We start from the raw sequence: 26558 nt of genomic DNA, 5'->3' as shown, positions 1-26558 counted from the left end.
TTACTTTAGAAGTGCTGCAAGGTTTTCACCAGAAAGACTCTTTTCTTTTTACTCATTTCTCACTGGCTTCTAGAAGCATTCAGGGAATCTCAAATCTTGCCTTGATTTTTTCTCTCTCAGATTTAGCAGAGAATTGATTCTTACTATAAAACAACACTTTCTCCGACACGCAGTGGAGAAGCAGCTTGTGAAACAGCAGATTTATTCTCCTTGATTTCTTCTGCAGCTCTGGACAATTTTCGTTCTTCTAAAACTAGCTAGCAGCAATGCTATCACCAACAGAATGATGGGTTACTCTGCAGGAAGTAGGACAGATGCCTCTTCAAATTACACTCTCTCTTCAACAGATGCACAAAGCACACAGTCACTGGACAATAGTAGGTCAAGGTGGGTGCTATCTGCAGTTACTGCAGTAGCACATATTTTGTTTCTTTTGATCACACTGTATACTTTTGATGGTCTCTGATTAATCTCCTTACTGAGACATCCCAGGTAGGAACCACTGTGAGCTTTTCAAGGATGTGCATTAGACATAGACATGTTTTAATGATGGAGTCCTGCTGTAGAGTACCTGAGCCAGATTGCACACACGAACAACCTTTCACTTGTGCTGTGTCCGTCTTTACGAAGTCTTACATGGCTTTAACAACCTCTTGAACCTGACGAAGCGACACGTTGTCTAACACAGGCCTACGTGCTCCGGTAGGTCTTGATGATGTCTTTGATTGTCCTCCTACAGATTGGGCAGCACGCATTGGCCATCTTCTTGAGTTTGAGGCCGCAGGTGTAGCAGAGACACATGTGTCCACAGGCGTAGAGGACTGTGTCCACCACATTCTCGTAGCAAATGGTGCATTCGTCACTCCACGAGCCCGAGCAGGATGGGAAGGTAGGGGACTCTGGGTGGCTGGAGAACGGAGAGCTCGGGGTTGTACCTGAGTTGATGGGAGAAAAGGACATTAGAGGTGTGTGTGGGAGAGAAAACATAACAAAAAAAACCTCTTCCAATTAGTTCAGGCAGACAACTGCAGTTGCAGTTCTACACTCACATGTGACACACTCTGCTCACTGCAACATTCAGCCATTTATTTAAGCTGTCAATACCCTGCCCGCTGTTTTTCTCTACTAATGAAGCTTCTGGATGACTTTATGGAGGAATAATTGTGTTCCAATCCTCGCTCCTTCTTCCGCCATCATCTGCCAGGTGTCATACTGTCTGCAGCTTGGGACTGCAGTGATGTCGGGGGCCGCTTCACATCAACAAAGGCAAATATTTGCTTCAGCTGCTAACATGCGTATTGTGAGCCGATGTCTTGGAGCTGTTTGTTTGCTGTTTGATTGCTCTCCTGGATGTCTGCTTTTTAATCAATTTCATAAACAAAAAAATTGGCAAACACAGAAAAAAACATCACCAAAACCTGGACAGGAAATACATGTAAATATTTGATTTGGAGACGCGTCTCTGTGCTTCACAGTATATGCAAGAGGAAGAGAGTTGAATCTCCTGCTATAAAGCTCTTAGTATCTTTCTATCAGATATATTTGTTTCCCCAGTTCTATGGAGGTAATTACAAGAAAGATCTGATTGTTGAGACAATAACAATACCCCGAGGGAGCCCATGGGAACTAAAGATAGAGAATAAAGATAGATTGAAGATAGACAGATAGAGAAGAGAAAGGAGTAAAGTGGAACACTTGGACAAACCTGTGGAGGAAGAAAAGACTGAGTGATAGTTGGAGTTCAGGCTTGAATTGAGGTTGATGTTGAAGGGTGTGTTGAGGTTGGGCTCAGAGTTACCGCTGCAAAGCATTGTGAGGGTGTTGCAGGCTGGGGAGCTGGGGACCGACGCGCCTCGAAGGTCTGGGTGCGGAGATGAGCCTGAAGGTACAAGAAGAGACATCTGGGTCACATCAAAGATTCAGCAACACGCAGATAATCTATGAAAGTAAGAGATGTCTGTGTTCAAAGCCACATGCTTTCAAAACTGGGAATCAAATATTTCCATCATTAAGTTACTGAGAAGTTAGTCAGAACTGATAATTAGCAAATGGAGGAAAGTGGATGTCTTGTTGCATCCGTAACTGTCTCAGTCTGATACTCTCACACACACATTAAATCTGTTCCATCACCAAGCAGATGACTGGTGAGCCCACAGTGTCTGTGTATGTGTGAGTGAGTCAAGACCCTATGAGTTGGTGTAGTCAGTCAGAGACGCCAAGCACCCCCGCCCCCCTCCTTCCTGAGCCCATGAGCCCTCTGGGTAGGGTACAAAACGCTTCCACAGACTATCTGTTGTCTGTCCCGTACGATCCGTCCCCACTCGCACGCTATAACCATCGGCTCTGGCATCAGTTCTCATATTGGCAGCTCATCTCTCCTGAAAGACCAGAATACCGACCCCGATTCAGCAGACAAATTCTGATCTAGTCTGCCTGGCAGGCACACGGCATTGTTGTTTACACATTGTCCTTCAACTGACCATGGCAGAAATACTGCTACACTGTTGGGATGGCCGCTTACTTGGCACCACCACCCATCCATGTATCAAATCATCTAATATTGGTAGTTTACATCCTATCCCACTATTTGCTTATCCAAATTTTCCTACAATGACAGTGTGGAGTGGATAAACAGCTAAAAAAAGAACCACAGATGGCGAGAAATTACAGAAAAAAATTAAATATTGTTTGCTTAAAAAAAGAAAAAGACACATTTATGTGGTCTGTTGTTAGCACAAATATGTATACAGTTTGTTGTATAACTAGCTACGTGCTCTGATCCATTGTTCTGAACTGCCTTTTCCTTGGACCACTCCAACCACTGCAGTCTCAGTTTCAGCCTACGTAAACAAACTTTAGTAGTTTTTTCGTCATGCAACAAGTCAAAGTCTGCATGAACGCAGGACCTCTGGTAATCCATACAAAAAGCTTTCCATAATTTGTTTGCATTCAAGGTTAGTGTTGGGATCAATGTGTCTGCACCACTTTGCTGAGACACGCTTTTTTCAGAGTCATCTATTTATTTATTCTTTATATTATCATAATGTAGAGTTGGTGCAGAGACATGTTTGCATACAGTAGCATTTATAAACCCTTCCATTACCTACTTAATGTGACCTATGTGGCAGCCCGGCTGTTAGCAAATGTCTTGGTCAACTCTAATAAGGAAGAATGGATAACCTTCATGTCTATTCATGTACCCTTTCATCAAGGGGACCTTTCATCTTGTCTTGTACTATGAATTTACTGCTGGCTGTGCCACCAGGAGTGAGTATGTGCATGTCTTTAGCTATGCAGGCAGTACAGCAGATTTATTTGTGTTGGGCATATGTATGGTGGCTTTCAACACTTGCTTATCAAATATAGAGATCTCTGCCACACCCCATCAGACTATTTATTTTTCTGTTAGTGTCTGAAAGAGGAAGTCAGGTATTTTGCCACTCAGGGGCAGCAGAAACAACACATGCATCACCTTTTTAGCTGATATGGCAAACTTAATAAGAAACAGCTTATTTACACATCTCCCAGTTTAGCTTTGTTTTGCTCTCCACCAACTCCAGAGGGAAATATTTGTCTCTTTAGGAGCTAGCTTAAATGCTTCATTATGTGCATCAGCAAGTTGCTAACTGTGTCTATGTGTTGTACAGTGGGTTTTTAGAGCTTTTCCACTGAAAACACATGCCTGGTACGGCCGAAAACGATGCTATGGGATTGGTGAGCGTGAACCAAAATATTAAGATGGTCAGAAAACCAAAACAATGAGTCAAAAGACGCCTAAATGCTCCATAGAGCTGGAGGGAGCTGCAAAGTCCCCTTTCACATAAACGCAGTCAATTGTTAATATGAAAATATAAAATGACAGCTGAGCACATGCAGAGATGTAAACCTACAGCAGGACGCCTGTAATGAGGAAACTGACTACTGTAGGCAAATTATTGATTCAAAACATCTTACATGAAATTATAAAATCTTGGTGTCTGGAGATAACACGGACAAAATGACCATGTGAGCGCAACAGACTCCCATCTGTTCCACTTCACAGGCTTGACAACACCCAGCCATGGCACACTGTCACTTGCCTCAGCGGCTAGATGTTTCCATGGCAACTCGTGGCGTGCGGCTGCAGCGAGTGGGTGAGCAGAGACGTCACAAATGTACTCCCCACAGCTGGAGTGGGTAATGACTCAAAGAACGTTCATACCCCCAAAGAATCAGGAGAGAGGGTGGTGGAGAGTATGAAAATGCACGAGGAAAAGAGGAAGTACAGAGACGATTGCAGGACCAGTGTTGAGGGAACAAGCTGTGGGTGGAAAACCCAGCATCTCAAACCTCCATGCAATTACATTTTAATAATGCATATGGAGGGCATCATAAGGAGCCATCACGGCCCCCCCTCCTGATACATAATGCTGGCTGCTGGGAGCCCACGCAAGACAGAAATAACCTCCTCAGCCTTGGTCTGACTGACTGCATGAAAGAGAGGAGAGAGGAGAAACTGTAATCCAGAAATGAATTACAAGAGAGAATTAGCAGAATCAACTAATTCTAACAAGCCAATGCATTTTGACCATCTCTGGAGTCTCTCAGAAAACTCTAATTATCATTTTTCCTGTGAAAAGAAGGCTAACCTGCTGCGACAAAATCGTTATCAACTCAGCCAGAAGACAACACTGTGGTGGAAGTCTTTATCTGCGGCGACTGTAAACTAATCAAAAGCACTCGCTCGCTGCACTCTGCAGTATTTCACAGTCACATCGTAATACACTAAAATCCAAGCAATGCTAGAGCTCCATCTTATGAAAAATAGAGAATTTAAAATCCTTAAAGTGCAGGACTCTTAAAACTGAGCAAGTCATACTAAATATTTCAAGCTTAAATTGGATTCGCACAAAATGTGGTGACGCTTATTTACCTCTTCACTTGAGATGTGTGCCGTGTATCAAATGTCTTTTTAAAATTCTCCAAACTAGGTGGAAATTGCTTCAACATACTTACTGTGTACACAAAGAATACGTCCTGAACAATTAAACAATAAAATTATCTGAGGATCTTCACTGCAAGACTGAGCTTGGAAGCAAACAAACTTTATCCGAACATCTTCAAAAGCATATCTTTAGCCTGTGATCATCACCACGGCATCTGCATGGTATGTAGCATGTATAGTTTCATTTTCACTCTCAAAATCAACAGAACCCAGAAATTCTTTTGGAGAGGAAACTTATACCAAAACTTACAACCACTGCTTGTCATGAAACCACCATTTTCAGCAGCTCCTGAACCTGTTAGTCATTACATGTTCTTATTGCTGCTAATTTTGAGTCATAAAGTCTTAAACTGTGCATGCAGCCCCACATCCAGGGAGCCAGAATCTCAACACCAGGCGTGATTAACTTCAGGGTACCTTCAGGTAACGCTGCAGTATCGTTGTGTGAAATCTGCTGGAATCAAACTGAGCTGACAGAAATTCTGCTCAACAGAGAACAGACATTCATATGCAAACTGTGGGGGTAGAATGTAAATTCCCAAGAGATATACAAGTTGATAAAAAGTCAGAGAGCAGCCCAGACAGCAAAGGAGGGTGAAAGTATTTCATGACTCGGCTGAGTGGGAATTCAGCCTCCAAAAGGTTGTCCAAGGACTGCTTTAATTTCTGAATGGAAATTTACAAATGACATCCTGTAAAGATCTGTTTATTAATTAATTTAATTAAATATTCTAACTATTGCTAAAACGAATGCTAATAAGGAACTGTTGTATTTGACATTCTCTTTTTGCTTGGACCAAATCTGGTATCATTCACCTTGAATAGACGCCTCCATTGCTGATGCAAACAGTATAACTGACATGTAATGAAACAAAATTGAATGTTCAAAAAGGACTGTGAGTCAGTGGTGTCCTGGTCACCTCACTGCAAACAGATTTTAGTCTCAGTCTAAAATCTTTGTTTGGCTTCATTTGTTTGTTGGGAGGTGTGGGTTTTCTTCCCACAGTTCATGAACATGGGGAACATAACACCTGAATCTGAATATGAATAAGAAGACAGTGGAAATGAATGAAAGTTAGCGATTATGTTTGAGGACTAGTTGTTTTCTGAGGGAATAATAACAGTGATGGAGTCCCTTATTGTGAAAGCTTTCGTTAACATACAATCTAAGAATGCAGTTGCAAAAAAAGACGAACAAACCTAAAATCCTGAGTTGTGTGATGGTGCCGTGCAGACCGTAGAACATCCAGAGCGGCCTGGAGTTATCGACACACAGCTGCATCCCTGCACTGATGCCGTTATGGCTCATCATGACCTCCCCTTCTGCGTTCACCACAAAGCCCAAGATGTCTCCACTGTGGAGTGGCACTGCCACCCGACACAAGGCCCAGAATTCCTTGCGGTCAACCAGGGACTCTGGGTTGGATGGGAGGTCGCTGGGCCTCAGGGTGGCTGGGTCACATGACGTCACACCATAAGAAAGACATCCAGGCCGTGTGGCACCTGCCTTCACCTTCACAAAAACCGTCTCTGAGCAGCGCATCGGCCGGCTGGTGAACACCAGCGTCCTCTCATCGCCACGGTGATCCAGCCGCGCCACCGTGTTCTTATCCAGCTCAGTAACATGGACGCCGTGCACCGAGTGGAAGTGCAGATCAGTGTCCAAATGGCTGGGCAGCATCGAGCACTGCTGTGAGTTTTGAGAGTTTTGGGGCACATGGCAGGACGTGGAGCTTAAGGGTTGTAGCCGTTCCTCTTCCTCATCATCTTCCTCCAGTTGCGTCTCCTGCTGCTGCAGGCTCAGGTCACACAGGCTGATGGAAAGGCGAGGGTCATCACCGTTTCGATGAATGGAGGCCCGGTGGGCGGCAGCAAAAGAACGAGGACGCAGACAGTCCAGGGGGAGCATCTCACTGTCTATGGGAAAAAACACACACACACACACACACACACACACACACACACACACACACACACACACACACACACACACACACACACAGGAATGTTATATAATCACTTGCTTGTGGTGTTTTGAAGTGAACATTTCAATCTGAATCAACACACAATGTCGCCTTTTCTGGTTTTCTAATGATTTTTATCTGGATATCATCATAACTTTGTTCAGATTATGAATAGTACAGTCTTACAGTCCAGAACCAAATTAAATTTATGTAACCACTTAGTATTCTGCATGTTCCCATGTACAACACTGGTTTGTTTTATATTCTCTGCCTGTATGCTGTTCATTCATCATGCCCGTCATGATGAATGAACAGCTGTAAACAAATGGTGGCTTCCGGCTTCTCTGCTTTATAACGTATTCATTCTAATGCACTCTCTGTACCGAGGCTGGTAGCTCAACAATATGAACAAATACGTCAATGTTTACATGTTTCGAAACATATCAGGGCTTTAAGTGGGGGCATACTGTAGCTGCAGGCCAGTGGCTACATCACAGCTTTATGTAACGCTGAAGAGATAAGAGACGCATGAAGCCACTGAAAGACAGTGAAGCTCAGCTGTGTTTGAGCCTCCCACTCTTTTGCTTGGAGTCCTGTGATAATGAGCCACAGTTTCTTACTTATCTTATGTCTTATTTTTACTTTTGAGTCTTCTTGGAGTGTTTCCACAATCGAGAGCCTAAGGTGTGAAATGCAGACATTATTACAACCTATTAGATAAAAAAAAATTGGATTCTTATTGGATTCTTAAAAAGGCTAAAGGGACCTGCGGAGTTTGTCTAGGACTGTGTGTATGTATAGTATGCAGAAGCTTTCAAATAGCTGTAAAGAGCCACCGTGAGTGTTTACATAACAAACTGTCTCAGCAGCAGTTACTTAATGTACTGTACTCTACCTCTGCACACTGTCAACATTTTCAGTTATGTGTCTGAATGCTAAAAGTAGCGTATTTTCCAATCATTGAAAGGGAAAGGCATTCTAAAAACTGTATCACATGTCTCTCCACGCTGTGCAGCTCCCTTCACAAATAGCCCTTCCTATGCTAATTCTGCTCACTGTAAAAAAGAAGCCACATGGGAACATCGATGCAAAAAAGAAAACAGAAAGAGAGCGCGTGTCTTTCCATGCACACAGTCGGTACAAGCGGATCTGCATCGTGGCACGCTTAGGGACACGCTGCCAAATTTAACACGGGCTAAAATTAGCCTGATTGGACATTTGAGGAGAGCGGGGAGGGACAGGCCAAGGGATGAGTGACACGATGGCTGAGTTGTGTGGCTCTTAGCCTCGATCTGCTTTGGGCTTCCCCTGTGGGAAGTGGATGGAGTGGGAGAGTGTGACAGAGGAGGAGAGGATGAAAAATAGGGTGGGGTGGACACTTGAGAGAAAGGGCATACCTCACCAGCTCCTCTTTATCACACAAAGACAGCACATCTCCGGCCAGCCGCTGATAAACTGCTTGAACTTAATTACTTCCTCAGTCAAGAGTGTCCACAACCAAGCATGAGGCTCTTATTATTAGCAGCCTTATCATCTTCAAGGCAAAGTTAGCTGACTTTGGGATACAACAGATAATTTCTATTCTTGCTATTATGGCTTCCTGTAGTTCACAGTTTCCGTTTTTGAGAGTGGTGCAGCAGACAAAACAAGCAGTGAGGAGAATAGCAACATTAAAAGGAAGTTTCTACCTATTGTGAGAAAAAAAAAGATGCACAAAAGATAAAAGGAGACAAAACAATGAAAGATAAAGACGTGAGCCAAATAAATATGTATGACCTCTTCTTGCGTTTGGCCTCAAAAGGAGGATAGAATTTCACATAAACACCTGACAGACACGAAAAGCATCGAGTCAAACAGTGAGATTACACAGCTTGAAACACACAATACACTATGTTAATCCTCTGTGTCCTCTGATGAACATGTGTTTATGTGTGTACACCAACATTCACAGCATGGTTGCATGCACCGGGGTAAAGAACTGCTCTCAAAACAAACACAAACACAGAGCAGGGACATGGCTGAAATAGTCCAGTTCTACCACACCTACTATATCATTCATAACAACCAGGGTACTCGTACCCCAGGGGGTACTTCTATAGTAGCTAGGGGTTATGTGGAGAGATTGTGAGCTCATCTAATGGAAATTACAATTTGATAAAAAAAAAAAAATATATATATATATATACCCACATACGAAGTCAGTTATGAAAGTATTAACAAGTTGAAACGGTTATCTAAACATGGTTGAAATAGCTCAAATAAATGGCTAATTGGTTCAAATAATGGCTAAAAGTAAGCGAGAATGGTTTTAATATATGTAAATGATTGAAATCATTAATAATGGACACATGGGCATTGGACAAATGGTTGAAATCTTTGGCTAAAAGTAATGGCTAAATGGTTGAAATAGCTAAACATAATGAACACATGGTTGAAATCAAACCAACCCGACAGGTCATCCAACAGTGTTGTGGGGGTACATCTGACAAAAAAAAAGGTTGGGAACCAATGACTTGAGATCTTCCAACACCACACACACACACACACATATATAACAGCAAACAATCTTTTTGTAGCTGGGGTGTAAACACTCTTTGTTATTACAGTTGATGAGGAGCCAAGTCTTCCTCTCAGTCTGCTCTCTCGTGAAAATGTCACTCACAAACAGACAAGTGCAGTCTTGCCCTTTGTCCTCTGTGCATGGCACCCATAGAAAATTCACTGCAGCTCAGCGTAACACTCTTTTGGAGTTTTTACATTTGGCCATGCTCCAGTGGTTTTTACAATAGCATGTCTTGAACATAATGGTGATTATACTCTGCTTCAAGTCCTTGAAGCTTTTGAATAGCAAGGCAAAGTCTGAATCACTTTTTTTCTGGCATGAAAACAATACAGATGTGATTAAGTGTATAGCTGAAATTGCCCTAGTAAAATTAAGTGGTCTTTGAACAGCTCCAGCTACTCGATCTCAGGAGAAAAGCTCTATTTAAATAGAAGAACGCATACCAGACTGACACTGCAGGGTCAGTTGGTGACCTCTTGGCTTTTTATTAAGCATTGTAGCTGTGAGAAAAAAAGAAATAGAAATCAGACTGAAGGAATGTCTTGGCTTTGTGTAAGTAAGAACACACCCACACATCAAAACATACACCTGCAGACAAGGCCTCTACCTGTTTTAGGTTTGCATATTCAAACAAGTTGCAACCTTCAGAGACAGAAACGCGCAATCCAGAAAAACCTGTTCGTGGGTCATGAACATGACATGGGCAAAGGAGGATGTCTAGGACATAACTGAAAAACTGGCATCCTGTTTCACTTTGAACGCATGCCAGAATGACAACAAAAAGCCCGGCTCCACCTCATCTCCACCTACATGTATTACAGTTCAGTACTACGCTTTTGATCTAAATCATTCAATTCAATTGAGGATTTTTATGTATCCTATGCCTTTTTTAGTCTTGAACAGCACTCAGTCGGACAATGGCATGGCACTGAATAGATGAGGGAGGGTTCAGTTTATTCCTTGGCCCGGTGGAACAGGATTAGGAGGCTTTTGGGGGGTTTTAGTGAAGCTGCAACCTCTATACAAGGTCAGCTGTACCAATTGTGTGCGTGTGTGTATGTGTGTGTTTGGGGATTTGCCCTAAGTATGCATGCCGAGGGGGCCAATGCGGGGCTCTGTCTATGAGTGAGTGAAGTCATCTGTCATGAGAAAGGAGAGTGGGGGGGGGCGGGGGTTGTGTGTCAGTCCCAAAAAGGAGAGGGAAGGGCTTTCACTTATCAAAGAAAAGAAAAGAAAAGAAAAAGAGAAGGAGAAGTATATTATGAGTGTGAAGCAGGGGGGGATAAAACGGCTAGACGGTGCTTCGATAACGATACACCGGAGCAGCCCAACAGTTGCCATGATGCCATGTGCAATAGGAGCCACATATGTGGCACTTTTGAGAGATCAAGTTGAGTCTCTGGTTTAGTGCCAGATGTTTCTGAGTTTTGGACCGTGATCGTGGAAAGAAAATGGGACACGCTGAGGTGACAAATGGCAGCAGTGAAAACAACGCTCAGCACTTCAGGGATGTCACAAGGGCTGAGTGTTTCCACGGCCAGTTAAAAGCCACTTCTACTTCTGGACTTGACTTAACTAAAGTGTCTCTGTGCATAAAACACCACGCACTTATAGCCCTGCTTTGAAGTAACATCCTTTTTTTTTTTTTTTTTTGGTTGATCGGGTGTCTTTAGTCTTTCAATCTGACCTCAAACACATTTCTCCAATTATTGATTCATGTCATTGTTTTGGTCAAAACAATATCAAGAGAACTTCAATGAAAACTACAGAGATGGACACATTTGCACGCTAATACGCACAGTACACAAAGTACACATTCACGTCTTGACAGGAACTAGACTCTGGTCATCTGAAAGTGATTAGCCTCCTCTCTGAAGGCTTCCCCCTGTACAGCCCTAGCTCGCAGGATCCAAACCTGACAGGCTCCATTACGCTTTCTATTTTGATTTCTCCGCAAATCTGTTCGATTCCATCTGGGCCGATTAAATCCCAGCTGAGGCACAATAGCCCGTCCAGCGGCATTTATTTTGGTTCAACAAATCAAATAAATTCCAAGCACTGAGATCACTTGAAACAGAGCTCTCATAAATACATAGACCTTAATCCCGATGGGTACTTGCTGGCAGATGTTAGGTCAAAGGACAGTCCTCCAACATTTTAGTTTATACCAGGCCTCTCATTTTATTGTAACCAACTGTCCGACAGAATGACTTTACTTCAGTTATAATAAGGGTCCCAAGAGAAATAAAGAGAAAATCAAAATATACTCACAACACAGCAGTCAGATCTGTGCATGACATGTCAACTATGACATTTGCAATCGGGATGAGGAGCATGGTTAGTTTTTGGTTTAGTTATAACACAAATACAACTCTGAATGAATGCTAATGCTGCTCTGTGTCTGCTGGATGTGTAAATAAGCAACTGTTCGGTAAATAGTTCTACATATCAACTTAAAAAGCTGATAATATGTCAGATGTTGTGTTCAAGAGGCCAAAATGATCTGTTACTGCAGGTTGAAGAAAGTAAATATAAGCCATAAAAGATCCAATTATCTGAGAAATGGAGAGAGGCACGTGGCCATAATGTCGTGTAATTCCCCGTCATACAGTAATGGTTCACTTTGTACCTTGATGACAGTGAATCCAGATTATCTGTCTTGTGTGCAAGCTCGATTGTGGCTTTACAACACGGCCCCTCAGCATTCACCCAATCACAAGTCACCAAAGACCAGCAACTCTACATGCGCTTTGTATCTGGCTTTGGACAAAGTTTGTTTCTTTTAGTCCACACACAAAATATCATGGCAAAGACAATTCTCCCAACAATATTTCACTGAGTCTTTTATTTTTTCAAGTAATTTCTTGGCGTCTTGCTTCGCTCTTGACTCACAACAGCCTCAGAGGCACCGTTACCATGGTTTCCTTCATCCAACGTTTTTCTCTTGTTGATTACAGCCAATGTACTGAAGATTTTTAAGAAGGCTTATTATCTTGAGTAAGGTGAACTGCTATGACCAGTAATTGTGAATGTTTCTTCTCCCTCCTCTTACTCTCTTCTATGTCCATGGCTGTGCTACATATCCACAAGCCTCGGCAGCTCCCAACCTGAAGTCCTGTGTTATCGTCTATCTGTATCTTTAAAATATTTGTTTATGCTGTTGCTTTGTATCATTGCATGCTAATTTTGACAAACAAGAGGCGTTCACAGAAAGTGCCTTTGCACTTTGGAATTTCGGTTATCTGCATCCTAAGTCCACACTATATATAAATACTACACTCTAATCTCCATAGTACATTGTTTCAGCAGTTAGTATGTGAAAAAGTTGACTCATGCACTATGATTACGTATCTGTATTATCAGGATATAGTGAGCAGCTGCAGATGCCAATCATGATGTACCACTACTACCTACTACCAGCAATTCCAAAACATCACATTTAGAAATTAAAACATTGCAATTAAAATGCTGCATTGTGGAAGGAGAGTTTCCCTTTGCAGCACTTTAAGTATATTTAAATTTTGTCATTTTCCCTGTATGAATGTGAAAGTATTAAGTTAAAAATTAGATGTTAGCACGTAAAGCTAGCACATCAATGGGGACTTGAGATTGGCTCAATGCCGAGGAGTGCAGTGGCAGTTTCAACTTTGAACATGGTGGGAAAGCTACAGGACAATGTACCTACTTAGAAATGGACATGGTTACCAAAGCCATGGACCACAATCATCTCTAGCCTTAAAATTTTTACCCAAAAAAGGTATCAACATGGGCCTAAGCTGGTCCTCTTGACCTGAACAAAAGTTGCAGGGTTCAGTAATTTCCGAAAGAGGAGAACTTGGAATAGGGTCCATAGTCTTGCAAAATCTTAATGCGACTATAATCAGGTTTAAATGTCCAGTCCCTTGAAAAGAGATCACTTTTCATCCGATTTATTAGTGTGATCAGTATACAGAGAGGGACTGTCTACAGAAAGAGAGAGCAAGAAGGAAAAAAGGGTGACAGGCTGTAGTATGATTCATGATTTTAGTCTCATTCTGCCAAAAGAATTCAGCTCAAGGAAATTACTAAATGTTTATAATATGGAGACATTTAGCATCTCTCTTTGCCTTTCCCCTTCAATGTGTGCTGTTTGCCTTTGGCTGGAAACTGACTTTTGACAGATGACTTTGCATATTGTTATTACCATCCTGAAATTCCAGTTTATTGTTTTTGGAGGATTTGGCTATAAGCAGCAGACCAGAAATTGAACGTATTAGTACAACATCCATTTGCTGTACTTCAGGGTAATCAGACCCTTCAGGCATTTCACATGTTTTCATCAATCAAAATTAACATAAAAGTTTACATCCCCTCCCTTATGAAGCCCTGTGGAAACAGGTAAGAACCACATATACTCAGTGTAAAATATGCAACAGGATTCAAGATACAGTATAAAACTGAATTTAAAAAGTACATTTTGTTCTTCATCCTGTCATACTGAGCCATTTTTACCTGCATTGTTACCAGGCTGACCCCAGGTCGCACCTATCTGACCTCTCTATATTTAAAACCATTTTATACACAAATCAAAACCCTGAAACTCCACATAATCTGTGTTGACAAGTGAAACAATAAGTGAGATCTGTAGCAAATAAGCGTGAGCGTTGGGTGTACCGAGTGAACAGAAATAGACACAAAGAAAGGAAAGTACCGCACAATCTGGTTCAGACGACCAAACACGTCTTTCAGCATTTCCACGTTATCTCTTTATCTGTCCACAAAACAGGTATGAGCCTAAGGTACAGCGCTCTTTAACTGTTATAATGTTATAATTGTTTCAAAACATGACATATTGCAAATGTGCATCTGACGTTTTATAGACTAAACAATTATCCAATTAACTGAGAAAATAATCGACAGATTAATCTGCAATGAAAATAATAATTAGTTGCAGCCCTAATGCTGATGGTAATGTTATTAGTTTTGCAGGTATTTGGTCATGAAAAATTCTGACCTGATGAGGGAGGACATTAATGTTTGTGGCATATTTCATGGAAATCCATCCAATAGATGTAGAGACATTTCACACAAAACCACATGGTGGCGCTGTAGAAAAACTGCCATTACATCTATCTAGTAGATGTTGAGAAATTTCACAGGATAAGTCAAAACTTTGACCTGCTGGTGACGCTAGATGAAAAGTCAGGAAACCATCAGGAAAGTCATAAGGATGAATTCTCTGGAGATGAATGTCTGTTCAAACTTTAATGGAAATCCATACTATCCGTTTGTTGCGATCGACCGACAGAATGACCAGAATTGCCATCCACAGAGCCATGCCACTAACATGGTTAAAAATCTAGTTTTCTTTCCAAACTGTTCCCCCTGTCCTCTGAGGTGGAAACGTTAGTGATGTCTCTCAGAATGTCAGTGAGCATGAAAAGCATACAGCAGGAGGTTTTCCCCACTAAGATTCTCTACAGGCCTAATGCATCGCAATGCCGTGTACAGAGATGATTGATGTCATCACCCTCCTCTTAATCACCTGAGAGGTATTCCGCCTCTTGACAGTCTGGCAGCCATTTTGGATTCTTCTCTAATGACTAGAGAGACAGGTTGCAGATGATGTTAGCTGACGCCGGTCTCACGGATCACCACCATTCTGTCAGTGATTAAGTGACTCATCTACCTCTAGTAAACAAACCCCCAGTAGAGCATCTTGCATCCATCAAAAGATGCCTTTGACTCGCTCCGCTTATCTAACTTGGAAGGAATCCATCATACCTGTACAAAACGGTGGATGCCGTGTGGTCTCTCGGGATTCGTCCCATAAACAAACACATTCTGTGAAGACTGCAGCCTTACATGTGTAAAGGGAGCACCGTTACTTTTTTGACTGCAGAAAGGTTTAGCATTCCCATATGTGTTTTGCTTCGGGGAAATGAAACTGAAAACACTTGCAACAATCGTGTGACCTGATTTCAGGAGCTTCTACAACCAACTTGATAAGACTCAAATACTCAAAAGTTAACTACTAAAAAAAGAAAACTAACCTTTCAAACTTCACATTTTTGAAATATGTCTATTAGGAAATAGTGTTTAGTGGTAACTAAAGCCAGGTTTCTTATGACACTATATATAGTAAACAGAGACATTTGTGAAAATGCAGCTGACAAATTGAGCTTTGAAAACAGTTATGTAGCTTGAGACATATTATACACTTGAGGAAACCTTTTGTAAGTCCTTCTAAGAGCTAATGTGTCTCAGCGTTGGGCCACAGATCCTCAACAGCACAGGCTGTTCTGTACAAAACCCAAGCAAGGCACTTTAGTCTTTATTGATAGCTGCGTGAGTAGGACAAGTGTGGTGATGTAACAGATCTTTCTTAAATTGCATGGGCAGCATTGTTGGTCTGGACAACCCCTGAGGCTCACTTTGATTTCAGCAGATTAATTTAGCTTCCTCTCTTACGTAACACTATCTCAGCTTTCAAGCTGTCTCACTGACCTTTGACTCCTTGCATGGGTGGCTAGCTGCTGAACTGCACTCCCTCGATAACTTAGAGCTTAGAGAGGAAACAACACCGCTCTTGAAAAGATCCTCAAACGTCAGAATAAGACCCGATAGCAGGAAAACTGTTTGGCAGCAGGCTGCATCGAGAGACAGCACAAGTGAAAAGGCAGCAACTGATAGCGGCTTTGATGAATACCATAATACAGCATGTAAGGTTGTAAATGATAAAACAGACACAACAGCATGAGAATCCTGTGCAGCATGTGTTTGATGTGGATTATCCACAGGCTAAAAAACACTTTTGACTGCTAAAAATCAACTTATTTAGGAAAAAAATGGTTTAGACAATGAAGCAACTTTATCATGGGTTCAGAATGAAGTATTTGCCCTAGGAAGGATCGCAGAAACCTTTAGTTCAAGCAAAATAATCAAACAACCAAAAGATTTAATCAGAAATGCAATGACGCATTGTGCCCGCAACACTGTGTTCAGTAGACGTTTATACTCAGGTGGCGTTACGCAGCGAAACTGTGACAGTTACGGTTATGTGTGCTGACATGTGAGCAGGGACACTTCCATAATTAATCCATGAAATATTAAAGGCGGGGAAGCTATTCACAGAAAGGATGTGATCAGATACAGTTATGCTCACTACATGGGTCTTAAAATAAGAGAGAGTGAAGGCTGATTGGTCCGAGCTGACGGCAGCTGGAGAATGAGGTCACGACACAAGAATGGTTCAGCTTAGAGAAACAATGGTTAAAGGTTTTGGGGAAGTGAAATCTGTTATCAGTACTCATATATTTATTTCCTCAATATAAGGGGAATTCCAGCACTACTGCACTTTCGTAAGTCACTAGTCCTTATTATGGCTCAAACTCCAGAAATGTTTAATCCCACAATTTCATAATGCAACTCGATACTGTCTTTTGTTAGACTATTCCTTCCTGGTAAATGCCCACATCTTTCAAACCCCACACCTCCAGTTTGTACTGCAGCCTTTAATCAAGATAACCCTGATGAAATGATCAAGGTTACTTTCTCTGACTTTAAAAGGAGAACTCTACCAATTTTACACATCAAAGTCTGTTTACAGGTCTTGGGGAGTACTGCTGCAAATGTGAAAAAAAAAAGTAATATGAAGCCTTTTGTAGCTGCGAGAAGTCTGAAGTCTAAATTGCAAGAGAGTAAGAGTAAGAGTAAGATCCTTTCTGTTTAACCAGAAACAGAAGTCTCGCTCAAGGAGAAGTCTCGCTCTGAAATATAGCGAGATGTTGTAAAAAAACAGCCATTACTGTGCCAATTCCAAAACTTGAAAAATGGTAATGGTGAATGGTAATTATTACTCATTTAGACACCAAAATTTGTAAAAATAAGGCCCAGGTTTAAAAATACCAGAATTTCCCTTTAAGTCAACAGGTTTATCACAACTTAGTTTCTCTGATATTCTTACTGTCTTGAACATTTATCTCAAAAGCCAAATCAAGGTCACCTAACCAAGCCATTCTCTACACTCCACAGAGCTTATTCACAGCTCCACGCTCCATTTGTCTCCTGTAAAGAAAAAAAAAATACAACTGCAGCAGATCTGTAATTCCCACCTGGACAGATTGTGTGATAACGAGCCCACAACAGGTGAAATTTGGCTCAATTTATCAGTTGGTGCAGCATTAATTTCAGACCCTAGTGTAAGCATCATTAAGAATCAAAATGCACCCTTCTGTTAAAGGAAAATACGCACATGTGCCAGTTCTCAACACCAGACTTTGATGTGTCCGCCCATATTTCAGAGACTAAGTGTTTGCTGAACTGCAGCCAACTGCCGAGACAATACTGGGCCTTTGAGATATACCATGCTCTCGAGTAGTGACGCTCTCAGGCTATAGAGGAAAGCCGATAGCCAAGTGATCCTTCAGCTGACAGAGGCCCGTGGCTTTTCGGTTTAAGCCATCAATGTGGGGATAAAGGTTATCGATGTGGGAAAACCAGAGAAGGAACAGTGGGATTTAGGGCTGCTGGCCTCATTCACAGGCAAAAATTACATGAACTACAACTATTCATTGCGGGAAATCTTGATTTTAATTGTAAAATGGGAAAATTTACGATAACGTTTGGTGAACAGATGTCTCTTTTAAACATATGAATCTGTGATAGGGGTGATCACATATCACAAGTCAAATTCACTCTTGGATCCAAAGAGTGAGACATTCCACTGGTTTGATTGTCTTGGAAAAAACATTCCCAGACATGTCATTTACCTGACATCATCCCTCCTCTTGTCTGTCCTCTTGGGATGACCAACACACTCCTCTTGTTCTTCGACAAGAGCTGTGTGCTGGTCAGCACCACGAGGCCAGTGAACCCCAGATAGTCGCACTCTGGCGCTGGATACCAAACAGCCCATCACGAGATAGCACGCTTCTCGCTGTCAACCACACCGCGAGAAATGAGGTTAAATGGCACTATCTACAACATATGGGAGCCTCTTCTATTTTTATTAACGGCGCTGACAGCCTCTATTCTTTGGAGAGAGGCAGCTCAATTCTTGGAAATGGTTATAAATAAGTACTGAGGCGTCCACAAGGATTCCTATTTATCTATTTTGCATAGTTCTGTATTGGTTTCAAAATTGGTGACAGCTGTTTTCAAAGCATGATGTGTTTCATAAATGCATCTTAATCTGCAATCCCAACACTTCAGATGATTCAGTGTGGTGAAAAACTGCTGTTAATGATTGAGGAGTACTTGTTTGCTCTTAATTTCTTTTATGTAATGACCCCTTAAACAGCATGGAGAACTTGTTAGAATGGATTTCAGACATTTTGAAATCCCCCTTAAGGGAAATTTCTTTGATACTAACGACCGTGTTAACAATACAATCTACCTAATCTCCCACCATCTTTTTCCACTGAGCTATTTGGCGTGTGGGAAAAGTAGAGCAGCTGGATGTAACATCACCTTTTAACCACTGAAAACACATCAGAAGCAGAATGGCTTCCAGTGGTAAAGCATTACAGAAACAAGACAAAAGAGTCTACAGTCATGCTACCTGCTCTGTGAGGCAAATTACATAATGTTTAGTAGTATAATGTTTACCATCTTAGCTTAGCATGTTTAACATGTTTAGTAAGCTAAAAGTTTAGCACTAAACACAAAGTGCAGCTGAGGCTGATGGGAATATCATTTGTTTTACAGGTATTTGGACATAAACCAAAGTATTGGACAAATTTAAATTTTGCCCTTATGATGGTCAAAAAAGAAAGAAGGCCAAATGCTAGCTCACAATTCAAACAGTCATCATTTCTCTGTTGGTTCTGAATGCATGACTCACCTAGCAGCTGGACCCCCCTGGTGAGGCCGTAAACGTCTATAAGAGCCCACAGAGGTTCAGAGACGTGTACACCGCTGAAGAACAGCATTGGGCTGGAGTTGTTGATTCGGTAAAACACCCGGCCCTTCTTGTCCACCCAGAAGGAGATGACGTGCCCCTCATTGGAGAGCTCCTCCGGCAGGGCTTTTGCCCAGAAGCCGCTCTGGGAGACCAGGTCGGGGCAGGCATACTTCGGCAAGGTGTCTGGGTTGATCCTCGATGGGTCTTTGGATGTAAAACCAAGACGCAGAGCACCACTCCAGCAGCATTGCTTTTTAGTGATCTGGAGAGGGCACATTTTAAATTAATTGAGATAAATAGCTTAAAATGAATCTTTACATAAGCTTTTCTCTCAGTTGTGTAATAAACCAAAGACAAATCTAAAGACCTGATGATGACATTAAATGAAACATTAAGGGATAGCCAGAGCTATTACAATTCATCCATGTCTATGCCATCCAATAGTTGCTGAGATATTTCAGTCTGGACCAACACCCAGAAAACGTTGCCATCCGTAGTGCCAAGCCAGCGAGCGTGGCTAAAGATCTGTTTCAAGCAAACTAAGACCAGTTACCTTGGTATGTTTATCACCTGCAAACAATTTTTGTCTAATTTCGAACCTCTATTTACTTTGTATTTACCGTGCCAGATAACAGTGTTCCTCACATGGCAATGCTTGCCCTGCTCTCTCACTTTCGAGACATAGATGGCCTGATAGGTGAAGTGGAAACTTGTTCTAAGCTGCTGCTGCTTTGGCCCACACAAGAGCGGAGAGAGAATAGAGAGCAAAGAAGGGAGATGAAGAGAGAGAGAGAGCGAGATAGGGAAGGGACTGTCTACTGTACATACTAATATTGTAAAATACAGTATGTACTGATGTCGATGCAATATCTTGGTAGTAGTATATAGTATAGTGAAAAACAAAACAAAAAAAACATGGCTTATAAGTTTGTTTTTCATTTTCTGAGGTTTTTGTTACACGTTGCATCATGTCACAATAGTTTCCACTGACACCCCACTCAGAAATATATTGATTTTAAATTGCAAACTAAAAAGGATTTATATTTGGGTCAATATAGGACTAACGCAATACTGGGATAAATCTACCCAGTATGCATGGGTAGAAAACCACCATCACAAACTGGGTCAGTTTTTAACCCGGTCACTTTTAGTGTGTAGCATGCTGGGATTTTTCAGTTGAAAAGTTCCTTTTGTCATTTTTCCAGTGTTTCCAGATTGCATTCTCAAAACAGGGTCAGAATAAGCACAGACTATAAAATGCAACTGGGACACAGCTAGTGTATTTATCACCTTCAGCCGAACTTGCTCGTACACAGCGATAGGTCTGTTGCTGAAGGTGATGGCGTTACAGAAGCTGGCCTGTCTCTTGACGGTCCTCTGGGACATGTCCATGACGATCTGTGAGCCTTTGGTGCTGGGGTGGAAGAGCAGAGGGAAGGAGGACAAACTCCCACATGGCTGAATGGGCAGGCAGCGCTTGGGCTTGTGGTGGCATCGGTGGGATGTGGCAGGAAACGGCCCGTTCAGAGAATCTATGTGGAGAAAGAAAAGCAGCTGCTTAGTTTGGTCCACAGGTGGGGAGCCGAAAATACATTACTGAATAAATTCTCCTTGGGGCACAATTTACAGTAAAACACCCACATTTTAGATTAGATTAGAATATTAGATTAGATAGTCTGTCCCACAGCAGGCTTCACTTTAAATAATCTACTGACATGAGGCGGACCCCAGGTTGTGACCTGCTGTCACATGTCATTTCTTCTCCCATATTTTACCAGCTCCTGTAACACCCAATTAAGTAAAAAATGCATTAAAATAATCTAATACTTCCAGCTTCTCAAGGTAACACAGTGCAACCCCACACCTACAGTACTGCGGACATAAAAGAACAACGTGCAAGTTAAATTACATGCAAAATGTCCTTGGATGGAAAAAAAACACAAGGACAGAATTGCTCCCTTGGTTACGTAATTAAGGAGAACAATGCGGCAGTGAGAAGTTCATACAAAATGCTCTAGTTTCAGTAAATGATCATTTCACTTTCTGCTTTTCTACATCTTGCCAGATTTTAAACTGGTTTGCGTTTTAACAGTTTGTTTCTCACCGTGCTGCAACACATTTGTACAATAGAGGTAGAGAGGAGGAAATGGAGCAGCAGAAGGACGATAAGGAAAACAAAAGCTAACATGTAAGGTGCTCTAACATCATGTAGCCTCTCTAACAGCTAAATTAGCGCAGCTTTCAGTTGTTAATGTGTATATGTTCAGCTGGCTGATACAGCACATTCAACGCCGCTCTTATAATAGCGAGGCATGGCTGTTACATGTTATTTCCAGCTGTGGCTCATGTCACAACATAATATGCCTGAGTTCACACTACCTGCGTTATCAGAATGAGAATAAGAAATAAAATAAAGTAAACACAATCGAATATATATAAAATCACTGAGATTTAGTGACATTTATTGTGTTTAGCCGGTCAGAGGAAGTAACAAAATAAGAGCAGACCCAAAGGAGAACATCTGACTCACAATATGCAGCAGAGTTTTCAAATTATTTCCCGTGTGAACATGCGTGAATCATGACTGCTCCCACTTACAGTACCTCATAATAGAATAACATCTTTTTTTCACATCACATCTCTCTTTTTGGGTTTTAGACTGATGAATGATGATTTTTTTTGCTCAAAGTCATCATGAGCCTGATTTCACACTCACTCCCTCTTATTAGGACCAACTCCCCCCATTTGTGTTTCCACATTTCTCTTCAAAAGTACAACGCCAAGGTCATTGTGGTGCTGCGGAGCAGGCTTTTTCTCACAGACATTGGGTTCTCATTAAACGTAAGGCAGGATTGTTTAGAATTGATTGATAACATGTACAAATATAATCTAATCAAGCGATTTGATATAGTTTTCTGTATTACAATACTTCAGTCCTCTCTACAATGACATTTAAAGGCCTTAAAATGTTATAAAATCCAGCAATGCGCCAAGACTGGAAGCCAAATAAATAATGAATTAATAATAATTAACACTTCTTCGTCCTTGAGAACTGCTTGTATTTTCACACCTAAATTTGGAAGACTGTGTAGGAGCTGCTTGTGTTTGTCCATGAGAGAGGTAGACTATGAGATTCATTGCTGAAAGACAGCTTGGAGGGTCAAGAGCTTCATAATGTACCCTGGAGACAAATCAGTAAAGAGTGTCAGGATTGGCAATGGCTAGTCATGTGACTTCTGAGACCATAACATCACTATTGCTGTGAATTCAGGGCAGGGATACAGGTTTTGAGCAGTGGATAAGACATGATTTCCCTACATGGATGTAAAAGCTTATAATTTTGGTGAGCTTAAACTAGAAAGAGTCTTTCCCTTCAAATCACAATCAGAGAGGCTCTGCCAAGTGTTCTGGGCTCACTACAGTGTATTTGTTAAGCTCTTCGCATGCTCTTGTCCCGATAGAACAATGTCGAATTGTGCTCCATGTACAACAGTGGTTTTAAATGAAGTCATAACAAATCCTTCAACCATATTGCATCCATGATGTCATGTCAGACGTGATGTCTTCAGGAAAACAAAACAGGACTGTATTGTACTCCATCAACGGCCAGACCCAGAGTACGGCTAGAGTATTTCCTGTAAGATCTGAAAACAGAAGCAACACCTCACAGGCCCGTGCAGATAGTGTAGCAACACTCATGCTGTACCATCTCATCCAATACCTTCATCATTCTCACTACATGAATGTCATCTCAGGAGCAGCTTTATTCTCACATCCCAGACATCTTGGAGTGGGTTTGCAGCATTCAGAGCACACAGAGGACTACATAAACTATGTATAAAGTCAAATACGTAAATAAATGGATAAATAAAAATACCACGTTTGATTTACTGTAAAAGCCAAAAGTGCTGATGATACAGTGGCTGCTGAAGTGTGTTTAAAAAGTCATGCGACCTGACAAAGACGTCAGGGTAAACAGGGACCAGAGCCCTGCCATGATAAAAGAGAGGTGCCATGACAAATGTCAGATGAGCAACTTAAGAAAGGATAATGTTACTTAGTGCACCACCGCACACAATGTGAAGGCCTATGCTTTCATTAATTGGAAAGGACAAACAGTGCAGAGACAAAGAGCGGCCCTGGCCAGTGTCACCTGGCCTCTTACGCTCCTCTGTGTTTTATCCCCGGGCTCGGTCTCACTAAAAAGCCTCGACAGAGGCCCTAATGTGGTTTGACGTTAGTATCAAGGCACTGTGGCCCCCTCTCACAAGACAAGCACACACAGGCAGCATCCCAAAGAGCCAAAGGGCACGTATGTTTTTAGCTTTTTACAAATATGTCATAGCTTGTCCAAAAAGAGGTAAACAAAAGTGCCTCTCAAACACTGATAAAGTTTTCAAACATATTCTCGTAAGTATCACTGTGTTTCAGCCCTGTTACGTTTTGTGACATGTTATGAATCATTAGAATAAACTAGAATGGAGAAGATGTTGTATGTAAGCTCCTGCAAGGCTCTGTTAGCTGTTAGCTGCATAGTATTTTAAGGGTTGACAACGTCTGGGGCCTCTAGGGAAAAGTCACAGGGTCACCAAAACAAATTGGTTTTGTCCTGTTGGGGGTGTGAATGTGCACACAAAGGTGAACACTGGAATCTGAATTACTTTCGTTTTGAAAGTTAGGTGATGTTATTGATTTTAAAGAAAATAGAAAATAGCATAAAATGCCCATCACAGTCACCCAATTTGACGTCTTCATATGTCTTGTTTAGTCCGACCAACAGTCCAAAACCCAAAGATTTTCAACTCACTATCATAAAAGGCTAACAAAAACAGAAAACATTCAGTTTTGAGGAGCAGGAACAAGATAATTTTGGCATTTCCTTCTTTAAAAAAAATTATAAACCAATCAACTTGTGGCTTCAGCAACGCTAAGTAATAAATCATAAGTGCTGTTTCTTATAATCTCAACGCTGGGATAATCACTTAAAACTTTTAAAACACTCAACACATAAAACGAATCGCCTTTCTTTGAAAAATGGTTTAACCTCCCGTCACACTGTGATACCTAAACTTCAGTAATACAATCATGCGGGGTTGCCAAATGGGGAGAGGTGAGAGCTGAATGATTCATGAGCCCGTGAGCTGGATTGGGGCCCTGAAACATGACAGGGATTACACTTTCAGGGCCCTGACTGAGAAACTCAGGGTCAAGAGTTTCTAGCAGCGCCCCTGCCTGCACCTATATTGTTACTTCACACCAGCGGCCCCTGACAGTGAAATTGGAAAAAATACAGTATGGATTGGCCTGTGTCCATGTGTCATGTACTGTATATCAATTCACATCATCAAAAACCAAAAAATCATTATGAAGTACATGTTTGCTTTGTAGCCAAATTATATGAAATTGGCTCGTGTAACAAAAGACATCTAATCATCAGTGAACACTTAGCCAATGTAAAGTCACTGATGGCCAACGTCATCAAATGAGCCCTACATCCCACAAAACTTAATGAAATACTACAATTATTATCAATTAGGGCTGAAAACTAACAATTATTTTCATTATAGATTAATCTTATGATTACTTTAATTGACCAATTGTCGTCGCAATGTTGTAAAGCTGAAGGTGACGTCCTCAGATGTCTTATTTTGGTCAACCAACAGTCCAAAACTCAAAGATATTCAGTTTACAGTCCTATAAACCACGAAAGCAGAAAATAGTGATTAACTGATTATCAAAATAGTTGCTGACTGATTTTCTGGGAAATCCACTAATCAATTAATTGACTTATTGCAGCTCTACATTCAATATGATCAATAACTCCCCTCCTGAATATTTTAAGTTGTCAGAATATAAAGTACACAATTAATAAACAGAAGCCAGAATAAAGCAGCGATAATGAGTTTTTTTTACTTAATCATAGTGTTCAACACATTTACATAACAATATAGTAAATATGTTTAAGTATACATGTTGTGTGTATGCATCACTTCCAGAAAGCAGCATTCTGATTGTATTTGCAAATAACCAATAGATAATTCAGGAAATCAATCACTAAATTGTATCTTGTAGTAAATAGTTGTCTAGAAAGCTTCTGCAGGAAATTTGAATGTTAACTGAAATGTGAGAATGGACAAATAAAAACGTCAAATGCACCTGTTAACTACCAACACTGGCTGACATTCATGGGCTGTACAGGCTATAAACAACAATAACAAGCCAGGTGGAAAAAGTTGTGTACCAACTTGGTTCAGTTTGTGCTGTTTGGTTTCTTTTAACTATAACTTCCTCTTCAATGAGAAACTTCCACCGCTGGGATGTTTTTTTATAATATGCTGCTGTCGAAAACAAGATGTCCTGTTCATATTTCTTATTTAAAGCCAGTCGTGACTTACAGAGGGTGGTAAAAACTTGGCTACTTCCACTTCTCGTGTATTTTAGGCTTCCAGGACGCCTACAATTTCCATGCACACAGGCTTGAGGCTGCACAAGCAACGCTTACAGCTCGATTATATCATCTTCTGTTCTAAGAACCACGGGATTCATTAATAATAAAGAATGAATACAGAGTCTCCTGGTGCCAGATGTTCTTACCGTACAAGGTATTTCTGGTGATCTGACCTCCCATGGCTGGATGCAAGGTGCGTTCACCTCTTCTCTAACTACCGGCTGGATCCACAGATATTCACATTCAGCTGCGCCTCCTCAGCGGCGACATTACACGCACACTGACGGCCGTTCACACTCACACACACACACAAAAAGTCCCGACAGTGATTCAGCGGCAGGTTGTGTCTGTCCAAAGCCTCATCGACATTAAGCAGAAAGGCAGCAGCCAACAGATCCAGCACTCAGCGTCTCCCTGCGGTCCGTGCTCAGATCACGCTGAAATTAACATAAAAGGTGGTAGTGGAGGTGGGGCTTCCCGGGACTATTAACGCTGTAGCTACCAAAGAGAGGACCTGAGGAGTCTCTGCAAGCTATAAATCATCATAATATTCTTATAGACTCTTAGAGGACATTTATTTCCCTGTGATATATATTTAATACCTCTGTCGGGACTTTTATTTTTTCTACCTTTTAATTCTAACCCTAACTCTCACTTTCCCCCACTTGCTGTAGTCTTTTGCTGAAGATGCACAGTCTTTATAAAACAGGTTGTGG

At 41.4% G+C, this 26558-nt stretch overlaps 1 protein-coding gene across 3 annotated transcripts; it reads right to left on the bottom strand.

The window, feature by feature from the left end:
- Positions 1-373: 373 nt before the first annotated feature.
- LOC139294294 (E3 ubiquitin-protein ligase NEURL1-like) lies at positions 374-26100 on the bottom strand. 3 transcript variants are annotated; one of them, XM_070916147.1, is made up of 6 exons: positions 25989-26100; positions 20685-20926; positions 19335-19656; positions 6185-6901; positions 1706-1879; positions 374-935 (listed from the first exon to the last, which is right to left on the bottom strand). In XM_070916147.1, the coding sequence occupies exons 1-6, from the start codon at positions 26020-26022 to the stop codon at positions 691-693; spliced, it is 1734 nt and encodes a 577-aa protein (XP_070772248.1). In that variant the 5' UTR covers positions 26023-26100; the 3' UTR covers positions 374-690. The 3 variants fall into 3 exon arrangements, with proteins under 3 accessions (XP_070772248.1, XP_070772249.1, XP_070772250.1); XM_070916148.1 differs by having other exon boundaries at positions 1739-1879; XM_070916149.1 differs by having other exon boundaries at positions 374-940; positions 1744-1879.
- Positions 26101-26558: the final 458 nt, after the last annotated feature.

This window comes from Enoplosus armatus, chromosome 12 (assembly GCF_043641665.1).
Source record: "Enoplosus armatus isolate fEnoArm2 chromosome 12, fEnoArm2.hap1, whole genome shotgun sequence".
NCBI lineage: Eukaryota > Metazoa > Chordata > Actinopteri > Centrarchiformes > Enoplosidae > Enoplosus > Enoplosus armatus.
This window is presented reverse-complemented; position numbering and strand designations above follow the sequence as displayed.